The sequence below is a fragment of the Carassius auratus genome, unplaced genomic scaffold, assembly GCF_003368295.1.
Source record: "Carassius auratus strain Wakin unplaced genomic scaffold, ASM336829v1 scaf_tig00003633, whole genome shotgun sequence".
NCBI lineage: Eukaryota > Metazoa > Chordata > Actinopteri > Cypriniformes > Cyprinidae > Carassius > Carassius auratus.
The window spans coordinates 1,104,505-1,126,757 of NW_020523535.1; the positions used below are offsets into that span (position 1 = coordinate 1,104,505).

Below are 22,253 nucleotides of genomic sequence, written 5' to 3' on the forward strand. Positions count from 1 at the left end.
CTCTCTCTCTCTCTCTCTCTTTCTCTCTCTCACCTCCCCATTTCTACTTCCTCTTTCATTTCTACATCTTCCACATCCTCGCTCTTATTCTGTTTCATAATTAAACCAAACAGTGAGAATTAGACGTGTTCTTTCCACATGGACTTGCAGCATAGTGGTATTCTGAAATGACTGCCACATCTACCAGGTCTAATCTGATTGGCTGGCTGCTGTGTAACTTCTGTAAGTAGAGTGCACTAGTCCACTGGGAGACAAAGTCATGTTTGCAAGTAACAAAGTTTGCCAGGTAAATATTCAGTTTTTTTTTTAATAGTGACAAATTAAATGTATTCCATAAAGTCAGTCTCGGACCAATACTGTTTATATCCAGACTCTATTGCCTTAAATTCCAATTCCTGTTTTCTTTTTTTCTGTCAACTTTGAATGGTAACAATGAAATTTTTTATAAACTTGCCCCTAAATAGCATTTAAAACAAAGCAAATTGTGATTGGTTGCCTTACATGTTTGTCAGACCAGACCAGATCCTGTCTAAATTGGCGGTTCTTGGCCAGAATAAACTCTAAAGTGAATCAGGCCATATGACTTTATGGCTCAAAGGCATAATGCTCATTTTAAAATATTTACACATACAGTAGCTGAAATATGCTTGTTTTGCAATTAACATGCATTCCATTTTCATTTTATTTTTTAATTATTATTTATAGTTGAAAATGTCAGGGTGATTTAACTGATATTATAATTGGGGAAACTCATTAAAGAAACCCTCAAGTAATTTGCTATTTATTATTATTTCTTAAAATATATGAAGAAATTGCTTCACTGCTTATAAAAAAAATAAATAAATAAAAAAGCAGAGGTCTGCTGGCGACCTGCAAGACACATTAAGTCCTTTTTTTACCTTTTTATAACATATATTCAAGGTGAGAAAATTGTTACTTCTGTTTACTTGATGGTTACACATGACAGTCTTTTCATTTAAATCAAAACCATTGTTGAAATTAGTATAACAGAACTTATAAAACTAGTATAGAAGAATGTTTTATTTCAAATATATTTATTTTTCCCTTGAACAATAACAATACTCTTTTATACACTCTGTTGAACACATATTATTTATCACTGACCTTCATGCTAACAAAAGTCTAGCTTGAAAAGACCGCTAAGGTAAATATTGGAAAATACAGTATCTGCTTTAACAGCACTTATTTTCCAACAATAAAATATTGAAACCAGCTTTGCTTGTTAATGCAAATGAAACAGTAACCAGAGTAGGTTTGAATGATGGAGACTCGGTTCTTCACATGCGTGACCTTCTTGTGAACTCCAGGCTGTGGACACCAGAAGAGAAGATAAGATCTTTATAGGGTCAGTGCTCCATGAGCGTCTTTTTCTATCTCTCTCTTACACACACACACACACACACACACACACACACACACACACACACACACACACACACACACACACACACACACACACACAGTCTCTCTCTCTCTCTCTCTGAAAATGAGCCGAATCCTCTTCTAAAACTCAAAGTTGATGAAGTTGCCGTGCTTGTCATTGGGAGGCCCTCAGATGAAGTTACAGCATGTGTGTGTGTGTGTGTGTGTGTGTTTGTCGATAGAGGGGTTTATAACACTCATTATCTTTCATCCCCTCACACTGTCTCCATTTCTCTGTCTGTTCATCCAGACCCCAGAGAATACTAAACACAACACACACTTCAGAGCGTAGCTGTGTGTGTGTGTGTGCATCAGAGAGTGTAAATGTGTATTTTCTGCAAGCATGGCATGTTAATGTAAGGTGTAATTAAGTGGTGTGAAGTATGGCAGGTTGTGGGCGGGTCTTGCGGTGCCATGACTGAAGCGGTTTGCCGGCTGGGCTGTCGTTCACGCTGCTTTGAGGCTTCCAGTGATCTGAGCTTCACTGACAGCTGTTTGGAAAAGCTCTTCTCCTTTAGGCTGTCAGTTTAGTCTAAACAAGACTCTCTGCTTCTCTCCTGGTAAAGATTTTTGTTTTATCTTGCCATTTTTTTTCTGTTGTTCTTACAGTTTGGACTTCTTACATCCAAGCAGTCATCATTGTGTGTGTGTGTGTGTGTGTGTGTGTGTTTTGACAGCCTCCTCTATGCTGTCTGATTTGACAAGAAGTAACGAATAAGTAGGTAATGATTCACTTTGCATTTTCCCCCCAACTTTAAAAAGTTTGAACAGCAAGGATCAAATGTTTTCCTTTGTTTAATGGTTTATTTATCAGTTGTGTTTTTTATAGAGTTTAGTTCCATTTTGCAAACTCAATGCGATTTGATTCCTATTTCGATTCAGTTTGATTCAGATTCATTTGGGGATGTTTCAAGTTTAAATTACATTTTTATTAACAAGATTCGGGAGGAGCGCGTCAGACAATAATCAAGTAATCAATCCCATAGTATAAATATCGCTGACTTACCTTTATCCATTGACGGTTTATCAGCATCCCTCCTCCACCCCATCTCCTCACTTTGAGTTCACTTTATGAATAGACGGGGAAGGGGGTGTACTCTAGGTTCGGGCCATTCCCGAGCTCGGAGCCCTTACCCGGACAGGACGCCAAATACGCGTACCATACCTCAGCTAATTAAATGTAAGCGTGAACTCGTGAAAGTCGCTATGTATTAGTAGAGGGACAGGGAGTTTCTTCTATGTAGTGAGAAAAATCTGAGTGAATCAGATTATCAGAATGAAAAGGAAAAAAAAGGTTTTATGTGGACAGAATGATTGGAGAAGTCTGGCATACAACACCAGAAAGGAGTCTTTTACCAAAAGATTGAGTTATGTTTTGAGGAAAAAAAAATTGATGGTAAAAAAAAAAATGGTAATTAATAATAATCTTTGAAATATACTTTAAAATAACCTGGTCATAAAATTTATTTAGTCAAGTGACAAGATCAATCTTGCGATTTTACAAAGAAATACAGGATTGGTCAAATAAAGGCCCCAATTAATTGGAAAGTATTGTTATTTTTGCACAACCCTCCTGCTTAACGTTTTAGCCATAAAAGAAGAACTGACACATTTTTAGAGATAAAACACACATGCAGAGGTTCTGGTCTGGGCCTGAACCTGTTCTCACGAGTTAGTGGACGATTGCCCTTCTTCTAATGTGGGTGTGTGTATTTGTGTCTTTGAGAATTCATTAACATTCCTCTCTTTCCTCTCAGGTGCAGAAGTGACGGACCCCAACATGTCCGACAGCCGCGGCGAGCGCATGGACCTCCTGGTAAAGCAGGAGGAGGCCGCAGCGGGGGACGGTGGGTTTCTGTCCGGGGAGCGGGATGAGGCCGTGGCCCAGGAGAGAGCGGGTTCGGTGGCCAACCTGCGAGCCGCCCTCATGAGCAAGAACAGCTTGTTGTCTCTGGGGGCAGAGATGCTCGGAGAGGAGAACCCACTTCTGTTCGACTACCTGCCCAAGGGAGGACACTCTCTCTCCCGTAAGTCACACTTTGGGCCACTGTTCTCGCTCGTGGAGTTTCCAATAGAGAGTTCTGATAGAATCCCACTGAGATGTAGATGTGCTTCAACAATATATGCTGTGTGTCACAATGGGTGCAACTGATTCTCCTATAGGTTTTGACAGGTCTCTATGACCAGAGGGTTCTGTGTTAGGTCCTTATAAGCTGGGCTGTTTGTGTGCTGTTGAGGTTTTTGTAGGTCTCCTCCATATACAATGATGTTTTGAGAGGATCTATAGGAGCTTGTATGTAGTTCTGCTTGAATGGTAAAGGCTGTGCTGTCATTTAGTTCTTCAGAACCACTTTAACATGCTATGTGTCCACAAACCTTGGAGTTTCCTATACAGGGACTCATCTGTGCTCTTTTGCAACCACTGCGTGATAAAAACCTCTTCTGTAGGTTTCTGTTTGTCTTTGTGAACCTCTGTGCCCTTGTAGATAGAAGTCTTTATGAGTAACATATCCTCCTGCTGACTTGTGTCATCTGTAACATCTGTGATGGAATCCTGTTAGTTTACTGTGTCTTAGACACTATGTTGGTGTGGATGACTGTGTTTGAGTAATGAATGCATTTTCTGCATTAGAATTGTAGGTTAAAATGTTTTTTGTATTAAGAGAAAGGGGAATGTTTTGGTCCTGTAACTGGTTGCCAGTTCTTTAACGTTTTTGAATCACGTTTAATCAAGGTTATGATTTTTCCAGTTAACTTCAGTGGTTAAAGGCAGCTTTAGATGTATTTTAGACTTTTTAAATGAACAGCCATTTTATAGCTTTTTAAGCTTTAGTGTCTTTTGACCTTCATGTTTATTCAGTAAGTGTGCCCTAAAATAGTTTGTCTTAAAATTAGGTTTGCAGACATTTTAAAATGTATTAATTGATGGAAAGGAAAACTTTAGATATGAGTAAAAGGAAACTTTGGGGCATTATAGATGTTTTTTCATCTTGCAAAAAAGGACATAGGTTAAGAAATTACAATGCAAAATGATTTTAGATTTAATATAAACAAATAATTAATTATTTTGTTTAATGAGATTATGTGCCGTTCAACACTAGGAACACCCTGAGGAAGGTTATACTTGAATATTTACAAAATTGCATGATGGCATATTTAGAATATTGATAATACGAACACTTATACATGCAATTTGAGATGAGTGTGTGTGTGTGTGTGTGTTTATATATATATATATATATGCAAACAAAATGATGTGAAGTCTGCAGCCATGTACAGTTAGTTTGTATTGCAGTTTGCTCATAACCACTCTAGGTAAATGTAAAATAGTGTGCCCTTATGAAACAAAAATATATTCGGTATATTGGAAAATATTATGTAATATCTTATATATATTTATTTTTTCCAATATATTGCAATATATTGAAAGCGGCAATCATTTGTATATTTTGCAATATATTATATAATATATGTATCATCAATATATTATTAAATGTATTCAAATATATAAAATATTAGAAAATAAAAAGGGAAAATAATATATTACAATTTATCACAATATATTTTAAGAAATATATTGGAAAATATATTTTCCTCTCGTAAGGGTGTTTAATGGCTTCAGACAGTGTTGAATTTTACATCTGAATGTACTTCGCGAAGAAAGAATTTGAATTTCTGAACTGTAGTTTGTCATATTTAGATCTGTCCATACATATTTATGCCCTCAACAAGTTATTTTGTTGAAGTGTGTGTGAGTAGTAACATTTTTGTGGTAGAATATGTCCTCTGAAAATGCCAGAGCTTTTATGAATGGCACTGAATTTCATAAAAGCTTTGGGTGGCCAAACCCAATTTTTGCCCACACTCAATCACTTTGTCAAAGTATTGAATGTGTGTGGGTCTTTGAGTGTGTTGTTATTTTTGGCTTATTCCTTAGCGAGTTTATGTCTCCTTCTCTCCCTTTCTTTGCCTCTCTCTCTCGCTCTGTCCTGGGTTGGTAATTGTCTCTTTTGTCTGTTTAAGTTCAGTCTTCTGAATAGGAGAGGGAGGACAACTCTGAACCACTCCTGCTCTTAAAACCCTTAGGGCAGGCTCAAGAGTGTGTGTTTGCTGAACTACATTAAGTCTTAATGGCCACTCTTGAGGATGAAACACAGTGGCTGTCACTCGCACCACAGGAGCTTTTGTCTCCCAAACTCCAGCTAAAAGACGACGTAGAAGAGCATTAATCTGATCATCTTGCTAATGTATGGATCCTGCCTTCCACCAGCACTGCCACAATGTTCCTGTGATTTTTACTTCCGGCTTAAAGTCAGCAGCAAACACCATAAAAGTGGACTTTAGTTGGGGAGGGTTTGTCAGTAAAGATGTCTTGGTGACATATTAGCTGAAAATTAAAGTTGTTTCAGAGAAAACATTATAAAGATGATGATTTCAAATCAAATCTCAAAATTCAGCAGTAACCATGGAAAGACCTCAAACACGTTCTACATGAAGAGACGCGTATTGAAGACAGAACACACACACATACGCACACCACAAGGCTCTTGTTAATATGTAACTGATCAACCGGTGATAGTTTGGGGTTCTGCACCCCTCTAAAACAAACAGTGCTCGTTGAACCGCACCATGCCGCATCACTAGTCGCCCTCCTCTCCAAAACTTCAAAGTAGATCTGGTGAAGTCTCTGGGAAAGGAATTGATTTGATCGCGCCGAGCGGGTCACGGCGGGTCCCCTTGCGTCCTGCAGGCTGCTGTGATTAACCCAGATAGTGTGTTATTGGCTGATCCCGGGTCAGGTTTGGTGGTGTGATTTGCTTTAGGTGTGTGTCTGTCTTCTCTACTGATCTATACACACTGACAGCAGGCTGACAACCTGTCCTCTTCAATGCCACTGCTGGAGTCTCAAGGGACTGTGTGTGTGTGTGTGTGTGTGTGAGAGGGGGGGGGGGTTATGTGTATGGATATACAAATTTGGACTTACTAGGAATCATCTAGTTGTTCCAAAGAAAAAAAACACCTACACACTCAATGCACGTTCCAAACCACATACACTACAGTGTGGATATGAAATGATACGCAGTTGATACTATAGCAATGCAATATACAATACAGGATGTGTACGGAACTGAACATGAGATGGTATGCATAAAATATATAGAGAACAAAATGGACATAAAATGAATACTGTAATCTGTAGCACTCAATTGGACCTTACTGTCATATTTATAGATATGTAACTTTACATTTTACAAGTTAAAAGTTTTGGACATACTTGTCTGAATTTGTTGTCAAATGCTAAAGAAATAAGTTTTGTTGGCAAATATAAATGTTTATACTAGGGCCGGGACTCGATTAAAAAAATAATCTCATTAATTAGAGGCTTTGTAATTAATTAATCGAAATTAATCGCATTTTAATCGCATATAAATATTTTATCTGAGAACAGTGCGAAGTAATTTTTTTCACATGGATTTATAGTATACCATTGAATAATGACTGAATACATAAGCTTAAGCAACAAAATATTCTTTATTTTTGTTCAACCAAGTCTAGCAGACCAGTGCAATTTTTGCCATGAAGTGTAGCAATAGCATATTTAGTAACAATTTAGAAATAGTACATTTCAGAAATTCAGGAAGCTTATAGGTGCTGGAACCTTCTGTAAAGTGTTTTTTAAGTAAAACACAATACTGTCAATTACATTCAGAACATTGGAAACCCTGACTATTAGAAAACATCTCTCTGTTGCTTCAGAGGCCATAACATACTAAGTCCAACTCTCAATAACCTTGGCCAAAACAATAAAGAGTTCAACATAAACTGCCAGTTGCACCAACAAAATAATACATAGTTCAACATAAAGTGTAAAGTCCACGCTAGCTGCTATATGTTTTTCGTTGAGGTGATACTTGAGACTCGATGTGCTGCTGCGGTGATATGCGAACGCTAGTTGGTGCTTCAGTATAATCGGTCCGCCGAAACGCGTCCAGTGAGAAACGTTCCGCGGTGCAAAAATAAGTTATTAAAAATGCGGGAAATTTTTTTCTGTAACTAATTCATCTTAATTAACGTGTTATTTTTTGTGTAATTCATTAATCTCAATTAACGCGTTAAAGTCCCGGCCCTAGTTTATACATACAATAATGTATAAATATATTAATTGTATTATCAATATAATATCACATAATTTGCACCATTTTATTAATAACTGTACTGTTATTCTGAAATGTTGAAAAGTTTTCCCAACTTTTGACTTGAAGTACATTTATTTACAAATGTATTTAGTATTTATCGCTCTCATCTGAAGTTGATGTACAGATTTTATCAAGATGTTTAGAAATTATGATTGGCAATTCAGCATGAATGAATGTGATTCCATCATTAAGCAATGTGCAGTGGAAGTACAGTTTTTTTTAAAAGTGGTATTTAGCAAAGCAAATAGCTTTAAAAATGCAAATAGTGATAGCAAACATTTTATTATTAAATAAAGAGGGCTTTCAATATGAAACTAAGCCCAAGCTTAGATTAGCGCTGTTGATTGTAAAACATTTCTGAAGTACTGACATGAACCTGAGCAAATTCAGTTTAAATTACAGTAGGTGGAACATGCTGGAGTGCAATTTGGATATTAGTTGGAACCAAGTAAATTCAGCTGCCTTCTAAAGTGGAATTCAAATGAATGTGTTCATAATTGTGCATCTGTTGGCAATCTGTCATGAGAAATGAGCTGAAATGTTGGTTATTTTGGGGCTGAAATTTCAGTAAATTGGACCTGAGCATGTGCCTTCGTGGTTGGGTGCAAATGCTTCACTAATGAAGGTAAAACTGTCCTGCAGTTCGAGCTATTTGTCTGCTCTCCTTTTTTTTTTTTTTTTTTGCAGAATTCATAGGTCTTAAGAGTGGGTTGTAGCTAGACAATCTCTGCCCATGATACACCATAGACTGTATCCATATATGCATACAAACAGTACATTAAAAGAGTATTTTTTGAATTTAAAGTGTATGTGTCAGAATTCACAGTATTCATAAAATAGTAAGCAAAAAGTACTCAGATTTCCTACTATTTCAGCAACATTATGAATTGCGTATCTGATGAACACTTAACACATGAGGCCATGAGAGAGGATTGAGAATGACAGTGAAGCAACACAACCAACACATATACTGGAGGTTACATGAAAATAACAACATAGTCAAGTCAAGTCTCCTTTATAGTGAATGTAGTTTGTCTGGATTAAAGTCATACTACGCGCATTCGTACTATATAGAACACACATTTTTTTAATGGTTGCAAAGTTATTACTTATTCAAAAGAAGTGCCTACTTAGAGAGAATGCAATTTTAAAAGCAACCATAGTTCACATAACAAATTGATCTAAGACTAACGTATCTTCCAAACCACACACAAATATTGTTAGCAGTCAGGTATCTTCATGGGAACGTAACATATAAAGGTTTGTACCGTTTCCTCTTGAAAAGACACCCTATGACGTGGCAGCTGGTGGTTAACCTCAGCTGGCCAGATACCATGTGGTGGTTTCTCTTGAGTCTGGTGTATCATGAGCTGTAATAGCATAACATGATTCCCTGTATCCTCCCAGCTACTCACTGTTTCTACATTCGGATGAGCATTATCTCCCTGGAGATTCCATTAGATTGGGAAACCAACCGTAGGACATGTTACTTTATTTAGATAATTAATAGGAGAGATGTGAAAGTCAGTTCATCTATGAGCCACAGTCTGAGACAACGCTTTACAAGCTTGATTTCAAACGCTGACCTGAGATCAGTCTTTAAATTTCAATTGTAATGGACCACGGTTGGTGGTCATTAGGTCAAATGCCTGTCCCAGATCCTATCAAACCTGCAACACAGTGTTTTCACTGAGAATTTCCAGGAAAGATATGCAACCGCCATCAAAACACGTAACTTTATTTGCACTTTATTTGGAAATTTGGAACCAGTTTGATGTGAACCATACATTCAGTTTCAGTTACTGTTAATTGATGCAGAGGAGTTTGCAGCACGGCTTCATTTACACATTGCAGACAAAAGGAAGGAGAAATGAGAGGGTGATGTGTGCTAGATGGGAGTGTACAGTGTAGGAGAGGAGAATTTCAGGAATCTGTTCGTGGTTGTGCAGTACTGTAGCATGTGCATCTGTCCACTCAGCGCTTAACCAGCAACTCCAGCATACTCCCAAGAACAGGAGTCCACAAACATTTTTGTCCAAAAAAAAAAGATGAGATGAACACTCAGAAACACAGTGGCTTGAAAGTAGCTCAGTCTCACATATACTGTCTATTCATATATGTCTAGCACATGATGAAAAAAATGAAAATGAAAAAAGTGAATCATTGAATAAAAGTAACAAAAAGTGAGTTTAGAAGTCTATAGAGGTGTGGTCACGTTGACTGTTGTTTAGGAATTTTCTCAAGTGAAATCCAGTCATTCTTTCAGGAATTCCACGTGAGTGTGAAAGATTTCCAAAAAGACAATTCTAATTAGGTTCAGCTGGTCATGTCATATTGTGGTGTTGACCCTCAGAAAGTTGTTAGGTTTCAAAGTGACTACTGTCTGAATTATGAATCATACATCCCCACACCAATGACGGGGTTTTTGTGAAATGTCACTAATGTAATTGTAACTGCATCCATTGCGTCATGTCTTGTGGCATGAGCACCTTTTCTTAGAAGAAGTTTGAAAAGGTTTAAAAATGCCTCTTAAGGTGCAACTTGCTGGGAAAATTCCTTACTGCAGAATTACATAGAGGTCATAGGGCGTGCTTAATTTTTTAATTTTTATAATTGCACTGAATTAACAAAATTGACAATCCAGTTTATTATACATCAAAGACAGACAAATCAATAATCTAAGAAGTCAAATAAGAATGTTGCATTTGTCCCTCTATATTCTATAATTGGTGTAAATATTTCACCTTTCTCTGAACCTTTGCCTCCGCTACTCTTGGTTTCTTTCATGAAGCATGGTTACAATCTATTTTGTGTATATCCTGTTTGAACTTTTGCAGAGATTCTGGCAAGTAGCCTGACATGGTTTTTTAAAATAAAGAAAATGTCCGACATTGTTTAAAATCTCTCACTCACACATACAGTACACACACACACACACACATATGGCTATCCCTTGTGTGTACATGTGGGTGGATGGAGAGGACCAAAAAAAAAAAAACTGAGCGAGAGAGGCCAAGCCCTAACCCCACTTCGGTCTCTTCATCTCTTCCCTCCTCTCCCTCTCTGGTTCTAAATGAAGGCTGTGTGTGCCCCTTGCCCCCTTCCCCTCCTCCTCCTCCTCCTCCTCCTCTCTCTCTTCTGCTGTGTGGAAGATGGCCGCTGGTCTGAGAGTAGGTGGGTGAGACTCATTTCCTGTGCTCCTCAGGGCCTCGTTGCTCCAATGGCAGCAGCAGCTCCCACCATCCAGGAGCCCTGTTTGGTAGCAAACACGGGGCGTCTTCATATTCTCCTACATCTACTCTTCCTCCTCTTCCTCTTCTACTGCCGCCTCCGCCATCCGTGCCACGGCCCCCAGGGGCCCTCAGTATGCCACAGTCTGGGGGCTCTCCAGACAAGCTCCATGCAGAAGGGGCCCTGAAGGCCTCACCCACTGAGGTAAGTCCAACAAACACCCAATAGGCCACTTATCCTTCAGCTTTGTGTCTCTTGATATATAGCTCCTTTTTAAAAATCTGTCGGATTGCTGTAGATTTGTTGCTTTTTTTTTGCATTGCCTGCTCTGTTCCTGCATGTTCTTTCTTTCTGTTAATTCATGCATTTTCTGCCTTTCTGTGATAAAAAATAAAGGCCAGTGTGAAGGGATTTCCACATATTCCAAAGATTTTTACACCTGACCAGAACCAATCAAATCCATCAGCTATTCCAAATTTCGGGTAACACATCACACTTAATATCTGTGGTGGTGGTTATGTTTAACAAATTCGACCATGTTCCAACAAGATTAGGATCCCCCTAAATCAGGATGTCTATCGTCTTGCGTGTGCCCTGTGCATTTGTGATTCTGATGAATATAACGACAACTGCCGTAGCTTTGGATCTTCTGACAAGAGGGGGATCCAGGTGGCGATAGAAATCAATAGTGATGGACAATGCAGAGGGGCAGGGTGGGTTTTTGTTTTCTTGAGTGAGAGCAGGAAATTGCATTCTCCCCGTGTGCGCTGAGGTGGCATTTGGTTTCGCAGGACACCCCCCCCCCCCCCCCCCCAAGAAGTTGTACCATCTCTGTGGACAAGCCATCTGTTTGCTTAAACCATAACGTGTCACTCTTACGCAAGAGAGGGTGGAACGAAAAAAAGGGTGGAACGAAAACGAGGGGGATGGGGTGCACCTATACACATACAAGCCTCACACATCTCAGAGAATGGGTAAAAAAAAAACAATCAGATCTGTAATCCTCCACCTCTCAAACAAATACACACCTTACCTCATGGACAATACTTAATATCCTCTCGTGTCCCAAGAGTTTCCTCTTTGTCTCCACCTGTTGGATATGCTGTTGAGAAATCCCAAGTTGAACTAATACAAATCATAGACAAACCAATAAAACTTTACGCAAATATCTAAATGTCACTAAAATAAGATACATTGATTGCGGCAGCATTTTTTAAAGAGAACTTGTCTTGAATAAAATTAGTTTTTCTTATCATACTGGCAAAGAGTTAATATATATATATATTTTAAAATTATTTTGGAAACTGCAATATTACAATTAGAATTTTAAGTTTTTACAACATAAAATGTATCAATTGACTCTAGGTCTAAATACTGTATATACGAAAGCAAAATTGCGCAAGAGTAAGAGAATGTATCTTGAATTTAGATTTGGATCTAATATATATATAAATATATATTACTAGTCATTGTCAAAAATACTAATACTTGCATGCTATTTCTGGTTTTGTTGCTTAAACTGTTTCATTGCTTTTCTTCTTTCTTCAAGGATCCGGTCTATTTCTTCTGTTTAAAGTGTGTCTGTTTGTGCGTTTTAACTCATGAGCTTGCATGCCTCAGGAGTACACACTTCAATACAGACCTGTGATCAGAAGTACACAAGTGTTGATGTGCATGTGTGTATATTTTTACAGGAGGAAATGCAAGAAGAAGACAATAGTCCAAATAACAATGCAGGTACGCGTGGCGTCTGTGACGCCGATGGCCCGCCACATGACTGCCTGTTATTTTTCACATACATAAGCCGATATCCTGGCGTTAGTTCTCACCTCTCTTTCCCTCCCTCCCTCTCACTCTCAGGGCTGGAGCGTGTCCAGGTTCCTGTAGAGGAAGATCAGATGGTGGAGGAGAAGCATGGAGTGTGTGTGGCGGAGGTGGAGGGCGGAGGGCCGGGCTGGCGGCAGGAGCTCGCCTGCTCTCTGTGTAAGCAACTGTTTAGCAGCCTGCTTCAACTGAGACAGCACGAATACAGCCACACGCTCTCGCTCATGGCCCTCTCGCTGGACTGCCTCGACCACCATCGCCCCCTAGTGGCCCCATCTCTGCACAACCCTCCGTCAGCACGCTACCATTGCTCGCAGTGTCCTGCCAGCTTCACTCTCAAGTCCAACGCCGACCGCCATGAGAAGACCATCCACCTCAAACGGAAGCTGATGCAGTGCATGTACTGTCTCAAGCACTTCCGCGACCGCACTGACCTGAACCGCCACCTGTCGTCCGTGCATTCCAGCGAGCGCGTGTACACGTGTCCCGCTTGCTCCCGAACCTTCAGCACGCAGAAAAACCTGGCTAGCCATGGCAAGGTCTGCTGTCAGTCGGGAATCTTGCCCACCGAGCAGCTGTGGAACCTGCACAGCTTAAACGAAGATGAGCACGGCCACATCCGTATAGATGACTGATTCTCCAAACCAGCAACATTCATCATTTCATTAATAGGGGAATGTGATGCAAACCCAGGTCATCCCAGGCCTCCTCCAACTTTTGGCCACAGCACTGTTGACATTTGTACATTTCTTTTTACTGTATATTCGATTTGTATGTTCTTTAGATATCTAAATCGGCAGGGTTTTTTTTATGATTACTGCACATGGCTGCTAAGGCACAATTGCTTTGCAGAATAAAGACATTTCATGTCATTTCTCTATTTGCACCTAGAGCTGTCTGCTTTTTGTACCATGCAGGATTATTGAAGGTCGTACTGAAGACTGTGAAACAGAGATCTCAGTGCATTGGATACCAATGCTTTTTCATTTTCATTTTCGTCTTTACCAGCGGACTAATCTTATGCTTAGTCTGCAAGACAGACTCAGGCAAAGGGGTTTCTGTAACTTATCCAGATGTTAAGTAGTTAATTCTACTGTTAAACCTGTGCACAATGCTGCCCTCTGCAGGAGAATCTCTCTTTTGTCTTCCGCACTTGAGTCTGAGAAGATAATTGGGATGAGGAATATTAGGGAATGTCCTGAATCTATCAGTAAGCTACATTGTCTTCAAATGTGTGTATGTGTGTGTGTGCGAGTGCGCCGAATTATGACAGTAATTAGCTCTTCTCGGCTCTCACTCATGCGGACTCTAAATCGCATTGATAAGGGAGATGTGAGAGGAAAAGACATAATTTCTTTAAAGTTGTGACCAGTCCTTGTGTGACCTCACACTAGGTCGGTAGAAATGTAAAAGGGGATTGAGGGTCCCTGCTAACAGAGATGGATCTAAATTATAGTGGTATTGTTAAGTTAAATCTGAGCTGTATCGCTGAGTGGTCAGACCACAAAGTTATCTGGTAGTGTTTTGGGAAATCTTCAAGGCAGTCTACACTTGTAGTAATACCTGAAGGAGATGTTGTTACATTAATTGCAGTTTTCACACAACATATGTTATACAGTTATGGCAAGTTCATTAGTGGATCAGTGGGTGCTTACACACTAGAGGCAGCTCTGATGGGGTGTTCGATGGATAAGGGACGTGTTAAACCCATTTTGAGAGTGTGGAAGAGCTTAGGGGTTTGAAATCAAGCAAAAATACAGCAAACATTCATATCCATTCTGAAATTCTACTCGCCTCTCTAAGAATCTCTGGGATTGTTCAACAGATGCAGTGCGCACTGCAGCAGAGCCCGTTACCATTTTCGTAACTTTTGACCGTCACTCAACTTTCCTCTTTGAAATCAATGGATTTGCAATGTTGCAGTAAATCAGTTGTGACAGAAACTGTGAATGTGTTGACATGCTTCCTGACACAGCAGTGAGAGAGTGGATTGTCACACTAGAACATACCCATACCCATAAATCTTACATCCCAAGTATGCAAAAGGCCTCTTCTTTTCACCGTTTTTCTTTTCTGTTTCGTCAGAAAATAAGTTTGTCTGTTGTCTTTGTAAAGATCACTTTTTTGCACACACTATCCGATCTTTGTAAAACTTTGTTGTGTTTTTTTCGTCAAACAAAATATCTGCTTGGTTTGCTTGCAACAACTTTCCAAGTTATGAATGAATGAAAGCAAGACGTCAAAATGTTTAGTGTGTTACTGGATTGAATTCGGAGGGATTTGTGAAAGGAATCACTGTTTATCACCTATGCAAAGATAGAGATTTGCACTGACATTTTCAAGGTCTTAGCACTTTCTCCTCAGGAAATGAAAGGACTGGTGCACTCTGATGTTGTCTGAAGAGGTTTGAATGGTGGGTGTAAAAACGCATCAGAAATCTCAGTCACAGTTTTGAATTGCACTATTTTTTATGACAAAAAAACAACAACTTGAGACTAAAACCAAAAAGATTTTGGTAAATTATGTATTTTGGAATAGTTCTAACTGGTTGGTTGTAATTTTTTAGACAATAAAATTTGACGTAAAGCATCAAAGAAATTTGCTGTATTTTTATTTTTTTTACAAATAAAAAATAAAACTGAGAACCTGTTGTGATCAGCTACAAATAGATTTGTTGTCCTACATTTTTTTTTTTTTTTTTGATAGGGTCACATTGGGGTTTATTTGCTACCTTAAATTTCATCTTGTTGTTATAGGTCAGATCTGACCATCAACTATTTAAAATATAAATTATATCGTCAGTTCCAGGGCAGCTGTTCAGATTCTCAAGTAGTAAATGTGCAGCTTGTTGGTTTTGCCATTTCAGCTCATCAGGTATTTCATGGATTCTTTTGGGCAAACCTGAGCTTCAGGTCTGTTCTTACTTAAATGGTGCTTATTAGCCGAGTTAGTTTAGACCGTTGCCTAATGAGATTACAGTCATCACAGTATGAATAACACAAAGCACATGAAAAATTAGAACAAGAAGTAGTGGAATTAATGTTTGGTTTGGTGAGTTCAGGTCGATAATTTGTGCAGCAATTGTTCAGCAAACAATAGGCAGCTATGCTATGCTGCGTTGTGGGATTTTCATTTTTCTGTGTTGAATTTGAGCAGTAAAATCTGTTTCAGTGCTGTGGTTGCTAGGGAAACTGTCTTTTGGGGCTGCTAAGGGCAGGTGAGTTAGGGAGAGTATCCCTCTCGCAGTTTGTCAGTGCTCTGGCTATCTTCAGTGTCTGCCGCTAGATGACACAGTGAAAGGAAAGCATATACAGTAACTGATGTGAAAGTACCAGTGATAATACCATCTATTATTATGAATAGTGACGATTTACAGGTGACTTTTTTTTTCCTTGCTGGAAATGATACAAAATATTTACATTTAATAATATTGCTCATTGATAATGTCAGGGTATTTTTATTTTTTTATTTTATTATTCTCACTGTTATTATTATTATTATTTTTTTTTTGGTTTGTTAGTTTTTGGACTCTTATATGGTCAAAAATACCATAATAATATATATGAATGAAATACTGTATAGGATTATAGATGAACATGAATTTATGAACAATCGTGTATTATATTGGACTAATTGTTGGTCATTGTTAATGCCTAATGCACTGTTCTACCAAATTATACCAAATTACTAAACAGGGTTGCCAGGTCTGTGAAACAAATTCAGCCCAACTGTTAATCAAAAACTATCCCAAAAAACTATCCCAATATCCTCCCCAAGGTCCCCCAAGCCGCAGACTTCAAAAACAACCCACAGCAACAGTGTAACCCCGTTACCGAATTCGTTTGTGCATCAGTAATGTGAAATTTGAGGTGGATGAGTGTTCAGTTGTCGTGAAAGTATTGTCAATGTATTAGAGAAAAAAAAAGACATAATGGTTCTTAAAATGAGCAGCATTTTCTTTAAGCAAAATTCAAGTTCGTATTTCTTACTTTTCATCTTGAGCTAATATATCACCTGGACATGTTCTTCCTGTTGGCTAATTCTGATGAAGAGTAATGTCTTCCTTTGGGTCGTCCCTTACGGCTTTACAGAATGCTCCTAAAATAAAAACAGCCCTGACTCCACCCATTAAAATAATTAGGGTTAACATGAATCAGCCCGTTATATTAATGCAGTAATAGCAGCTGCTAATTAAAGTCATTTCATCCAATAGTGAGAGAGAGAAAGAGAGAGATTAACCCAGTGCTTTGGTAAGTAGTATTGGCATTAATGTTATGTGTAGGGCTTTAACACTTTAACTCTCATACTTCCAGTGGCTTAACCTGCATGTGTTCAGACTGATCAGCTGTCCTCACGTCTCTTCATCTCTATCCACAGTTAATGACTTCACAGTGATCAGGAAGAAGTTTAAGTGCCCATACTGCAGTTTTTCCGCCATGCACCAGTGCATCCTGAAGAGGCACATGCGTTCACATACGGGCGAGAGGCCGTATCCCTGTGAGATCTGTGGGAAGAAGTTCACCCGGAGGGAACATATGAAACGCCACACACTGGTGAGTGCAGCACCAACAGGGGGAGGCAGTGAGTCCCGAGCAAGTATCTGCTTAAATGTGCAAAGTATACAGCACTTAAACGGACAGTTCCCCCAAAACTGAAAATTAAATCATCGTTTACTCACCCTCAAGTTGTTTCAATGATATTTTAAAGAATGTGGTTAATTGAACGGTTACCCTTACCCACTGACTTTAGTATTTTTTTTTTCCTTACTATGGAAGTCATTGGCTACCAGTGACTGTTTGGTTAACCACATTCTTCAAAATATCAACTTATGTGTTCAACAGAAGAAAGAAACTCACACGTTTGGAAATAACTTGAGGGTGAATAAAAGATGCCATAATTTACATTTTGAGGTGAACTAACCCTTTAAGAGAGGTTAAGATAACATTGTGGGATATTGATTACTACATCTGGATGTTTATAATGAAATAAGATATTTCTATTAAATATTTTTTGTGAAATATTTTGAATTTCAAAGCCGATATTTTTTAAATGTCTTTTCCGTTTTTATTAAGGACTCTACAGCATATGTGCTTTTTGTAAAGATGTTTGTGTGGGAGACATTCAGGTCTCTAGAGGGCCCCTATTAAATACAGCATTCTGCCATATCCCATAAACCCCTCTTATCTCAGTTTTCTCTGCCCTTACTGCCAGCAGTTTTTTAACACCTCCTCTCCTTCTTTCTTTCTTAAAGCCTGTATTTACTGTATCTTCTCGAGGAAAGCACACATAAACACGCTTTGGCGCATGTTCTTGGTCTCTGTGTGGCTAAGAGACGTGCCACAGAAATTAGCTCTGGTTTAGAGCATCTCAAAGGGCCTGTAATAGTGTGACATGATAGCAGACAGCGCTGCTTCTGCTTAGCGCTGAAACGTTTAACACCTAAACATTGCTTAATTCATGATCCACTTTATGATGGATCACAACCGATGTGCTCCACCGACACATTTGTCACCGCTTCGTTATAATGTGGTGAAAAATTCAAAGGTCTGCTTAAGAGACTGTAATTGGCTGAATGCATCTCTTCCCTTGTGAATCCAGCAGCGACTGCACATACACCGTTTTGTTTGAGATGCTTTTACAGTTTATGCATACATGTAATGCACAAGAGCATGGCATCATAGTAATGTCGAGGTTTTGGTTTTGAATCTCAAAGGAATTCTTGTAATGATAAAATGCATACTTTGCATCCAGCAAATCCAGTTCCAGTTTTTTCAAACGCATTAAAGTGAATGTGTTCAAAGCCATTATAAAGTGCAGATGAAATGTACTTTCTACATTAATGTGTGGTGTTGCTAATGTTGCTAGGCAACTGTAAATAGCCTAATGAATTATTGTATATCAGTGATTCCCCACAAGTGAACGGTATTATTTTGCAAAAGAATTATTGTTAATAAGTCAAACTATTTATTGAACATTTGGGTCTTTTATCATATTGCTGTTGCTGCAGCATATGTTGAGAAAAAAAGAAAGAAAAAAAACTATTAACGGAGTGCATGCTTTATTGTATGTGCTTTCCAGGACGGGTGAGGATTGATTATTACAAACAATATAAATCTGATGTATCTGCATGGATTTGACTATCTACAAATATAATTTGAGAGTTTTTCTAACTCAAAAAAGCCCATCAGACCGTTTACATTTTTGAAACCACTGTTAAGACCGTTTAAGAAACTAGATTATTACAGATTAGACTAATGTACCTTTCTGTGTAACTAACATAGTAATGACCAGTGTTGAAGAATAAAGGAGAGGACTAACTTGTATGCATCCAGCCATGTTTCTTAACAAGGCATTGTCACTCTTTCTCAGGTGCACAGTAAGGACAAGAAGTACGTGTGTAAAGTATGCAGTCGCGTCTTCATGTCGGCCGCCAGCGTGGGCATCAAGCACGGCTCTCGGCGTCACGGCGTCTGTGCAGATTGCTCAGGTCGAGGCATGGCTGCCCTGCTGGACCAGAACGGCGAGGACGGCTCGCCTGAAGAGGAACTCTTGTATCCGGGTGACCACCGTTTCCCTGATGACACCGCCGACGGAGACGGGGAAGAGGAGATGATGGTGGAAGCGGAGCTGATGGGAGAAGGTGAAGGAGAAGAGGAGAATGGGAAATGGCGGGCTGGCTCAGGGATGTCACAGCGGGACGACAGAGTAATAGATGATGGCAAAGAGGAAAGCGACTCCGCTCTGGAAGGAGACGCCAGGACGGGAAGCGAGAAAGACTTCAGTTGGATCTCCTAGTCCAATGCCTGGATCCTAGTCCAAGGTTGACCACCTGTTCCTAAAAGGAGATATGCTTAACGCGGGGCAATCGGATCTCAGCATAAGGGAGGAGCCGGATTCAGAGAGATCCTTCAGATGCCCACAGGGCTGCCAAAGGAGAGACAGAGGAGAGTCCTCTCGCCCCCGACTCTATGTGCTTCTGACCCAGGCTTCAGTTTGTCTCCTTTCTTCCTTGAGGACCAAACGGGTTTCTGTGTATGTGTTTGCTATTTCTTCAGACAAAAGAGACTGTGCTGTCTCAGGAGACTGTCCAAATCAGTACCACGCTTTGATGGGTCAGACAAAGAACGTGTACGAAAAGATGTGCTCTTGCCATATGGTCGGCTGCCACCAGGGGGCACTGGCTAATCTATTGCGCAGCAGTTCACGTCAGAAGACTTGCACCAGTTTTGTTGGCACATTGTTGTTTTCTGCGAAGAGAAACCGCAACAGACTTGCACTTTAAACGTTGACTAGAGTCCTATCGATTCCCTGTTTCTGTGGTTTACATTTTTATTCCAATTTACAGAGATGAATATGGTGACCGCACCTACCTTTAAGGATACACAGTACGTCCTTATGACTGTTATATATGAACATTTGTGCTAGGTTTGCTAATTATCATGTATGCCTTGTAATGTTTTATTTTGTTGCAATTTTCATCCCTGGACATTTATATTGAGTGGAAAAATCATGTACATAGACACATATAAGAGAGATTTTGTGTTTTCAACAAAGAACGGATAGAGGGGAAGATGGGTGAACACTATGCAGAAACGAATCTTTCTAGTTCTCAACAATCTTTATTCTCTCTATTATGGGAGATAAAACTTGTCTTCAGCAATGGCGAAGGAGAGAGACTGGAGGAGATAGATTTATGGGAATATTACGTGTAAAGACTTGTAATATTTCCTCATTATTTGCATTCCATAGTGGACTCAGTCAGGGATAGGGATGGTTTTATACAGTGGGTTTCCAGTGTGGTGTTTCTATAAAAACAAACAAAAAAAAAACAAAGAAACCTTAACAAAACAAAACCTGTATGCAAATGTATTTTGTAGGTTTGGTGTGTGTGTGTGTGTGTGTTGGGGCTTTACTCGAGCTAACATCATTCAGAAGTTTTTACTGAAATGATTAAGACTCTCTCCTCTCGTCCCTCTTTTGACATTTGACATTTCCTCACAGCCTTGTCATTCTACTGTACTGAGTCTGCCTCTGAAATCTTAAAGCCGTGTGACGTGACAGGGAGATATCATGCCTTCCCGCTAAATATTTATTGCTCTAACTTCTGGAATCTTCAGAAATATGCATCAACTTCTAAATCAATGAACAACAGCTTTCTTTTGTTGTCAGTCAGTTTAAGACGATGAAACACAAAAACACTTTGGAATGAGATCATGGGGACTGATGCGTGCTGTAAAGTGAAATTGCTGTTCATTTATTGGGTTTCAATGTTTATTTATTTAGTGTGTGTATGTTTGAGGGAGAGCTTGTCTAGTCATTTTACACATCCTTACCATTCTGTTTGACCAGTGTGTGTGTGTGTGTGTGTGTGTGTACGAGTGCATGAAGGACCGGGTTCATGAATGTCTTTTTACTCATTGTTTTAACAATCTGTGCCAGAATCTTTGACAATGGGAATAAACGCTATATTATGCTTTACTTATGATTAACAAATTTTGATTATTATGGTTACTGTTGATGTTGTAATTCTTATTGTTATTATAATTATTGTTCTTATTATTAAGTGCTGGAGGCTAAGCTTTATTATCCTTTTCTTTCTGTTTTTATTTCCTTTCTTTGAAAAACAGTGTAAAACTTTCCAATCTTGCCTTTCTATGGACAGCAAGCCATGTGGCTTTCAGAAGTGATTATATTGTGCCAGTTCCATGCATTTCTGAGTGATATTTGAGATCATTTTTTCCTTATTATATTCTGTTTTGTTTTTGAAGGGTCAACCTTCTGAGAGCTTAACTTACTAAGCACACGCTTCTATATTACTAACGTACACTAAGTAATGAATATTATACCAAAAAATAATCATCTGGTATACTTTGTGTATACATTTAGTGCTTTTGTTTCGATTTGGTGTACAGGTGCAAAGCTTTGATCAAACAATGATTTGCTTGGTTGATTGAAATTTTTTCCCCACTACTTTGAGAAAGCACAGAATATAGTGCTGTGTTATGAAGGGCCACTTGAAAGTACATTTTAAAGAAGAATCGCAGCTTTAATTTCTGTTGCCCTTGGAAACATGCTTAAGTTTTAATGGATGTGCTCTACTGTATGCCATGACTCTGCATCTGAATTACGAAGTCATGTGGAAATATGGGAAATGAATGCTTTGCAGTCAGAGCTTGTAAAAGCTTTAGACCTCAAATGTCATTGGTCCAAGCGCCAGGTACAAATGCTATCCAAATTCCTCCAAATAATTGGACATTTAGCTTTTTTCTTGTTTAATTTATTGTGTGTTCTTTACCTTTGATTGAAATAAAATCTGTTGGAATTTAAAAGACACACTGAATCACATCATTTGAATCCAGTTCATTTACCCAAGTAAATGTGGGTTAGATTTCATGATGGGAATATTTTTAAATGCACTTGCTGGTACTTCTAACTTCTACAGATAAATATTAAAACATGTGCCTCTATGTACTTGACCTACAAATGTACAATAATTGCCCCAGTGTGTGGTTATGTGTTTGTGCACATGCACATATAGGTTTTGTCCATGCATTTCTT

General features: G+C 38.9%; 1 protein-coding gene across 3 annotated transcripts in view; it reads left to right on the forward strand.

Annotated features, from left to right (window-relative positions):
• LOC113070290 (zinc finger and BTB domain-containing protein 46-like) overlaps positions 1–22,028 on the forward strand; it is an 81,506-nt gene extending 59,478 nt beyond the window's left edge. For 2 of the 3 annotated variants that reach the window (XM_026243533.1, XM_026243532.1), the window contains exons 3-6: positions 3,201–3,470; positions 10,846–11,075; positions 12,566–12,608; positions 12,732–17,060. In XM_026243533.1, the coding sequence (XP_026099318.1) occupies positions 3,201–3,470; positions 10,846–11,075; positions 12,566–12,608; positions 12,732–13,330 (1,142 nt within the window). In that variant the 3' untranslated portion in view covers positions 13,331–17,060. The other variant, XM_026243534.1, reaches the window with a different exon arrangement.
• The last annotated feature ends 225 nt before the right edge of the window (positions 22,029–22,253 follow it).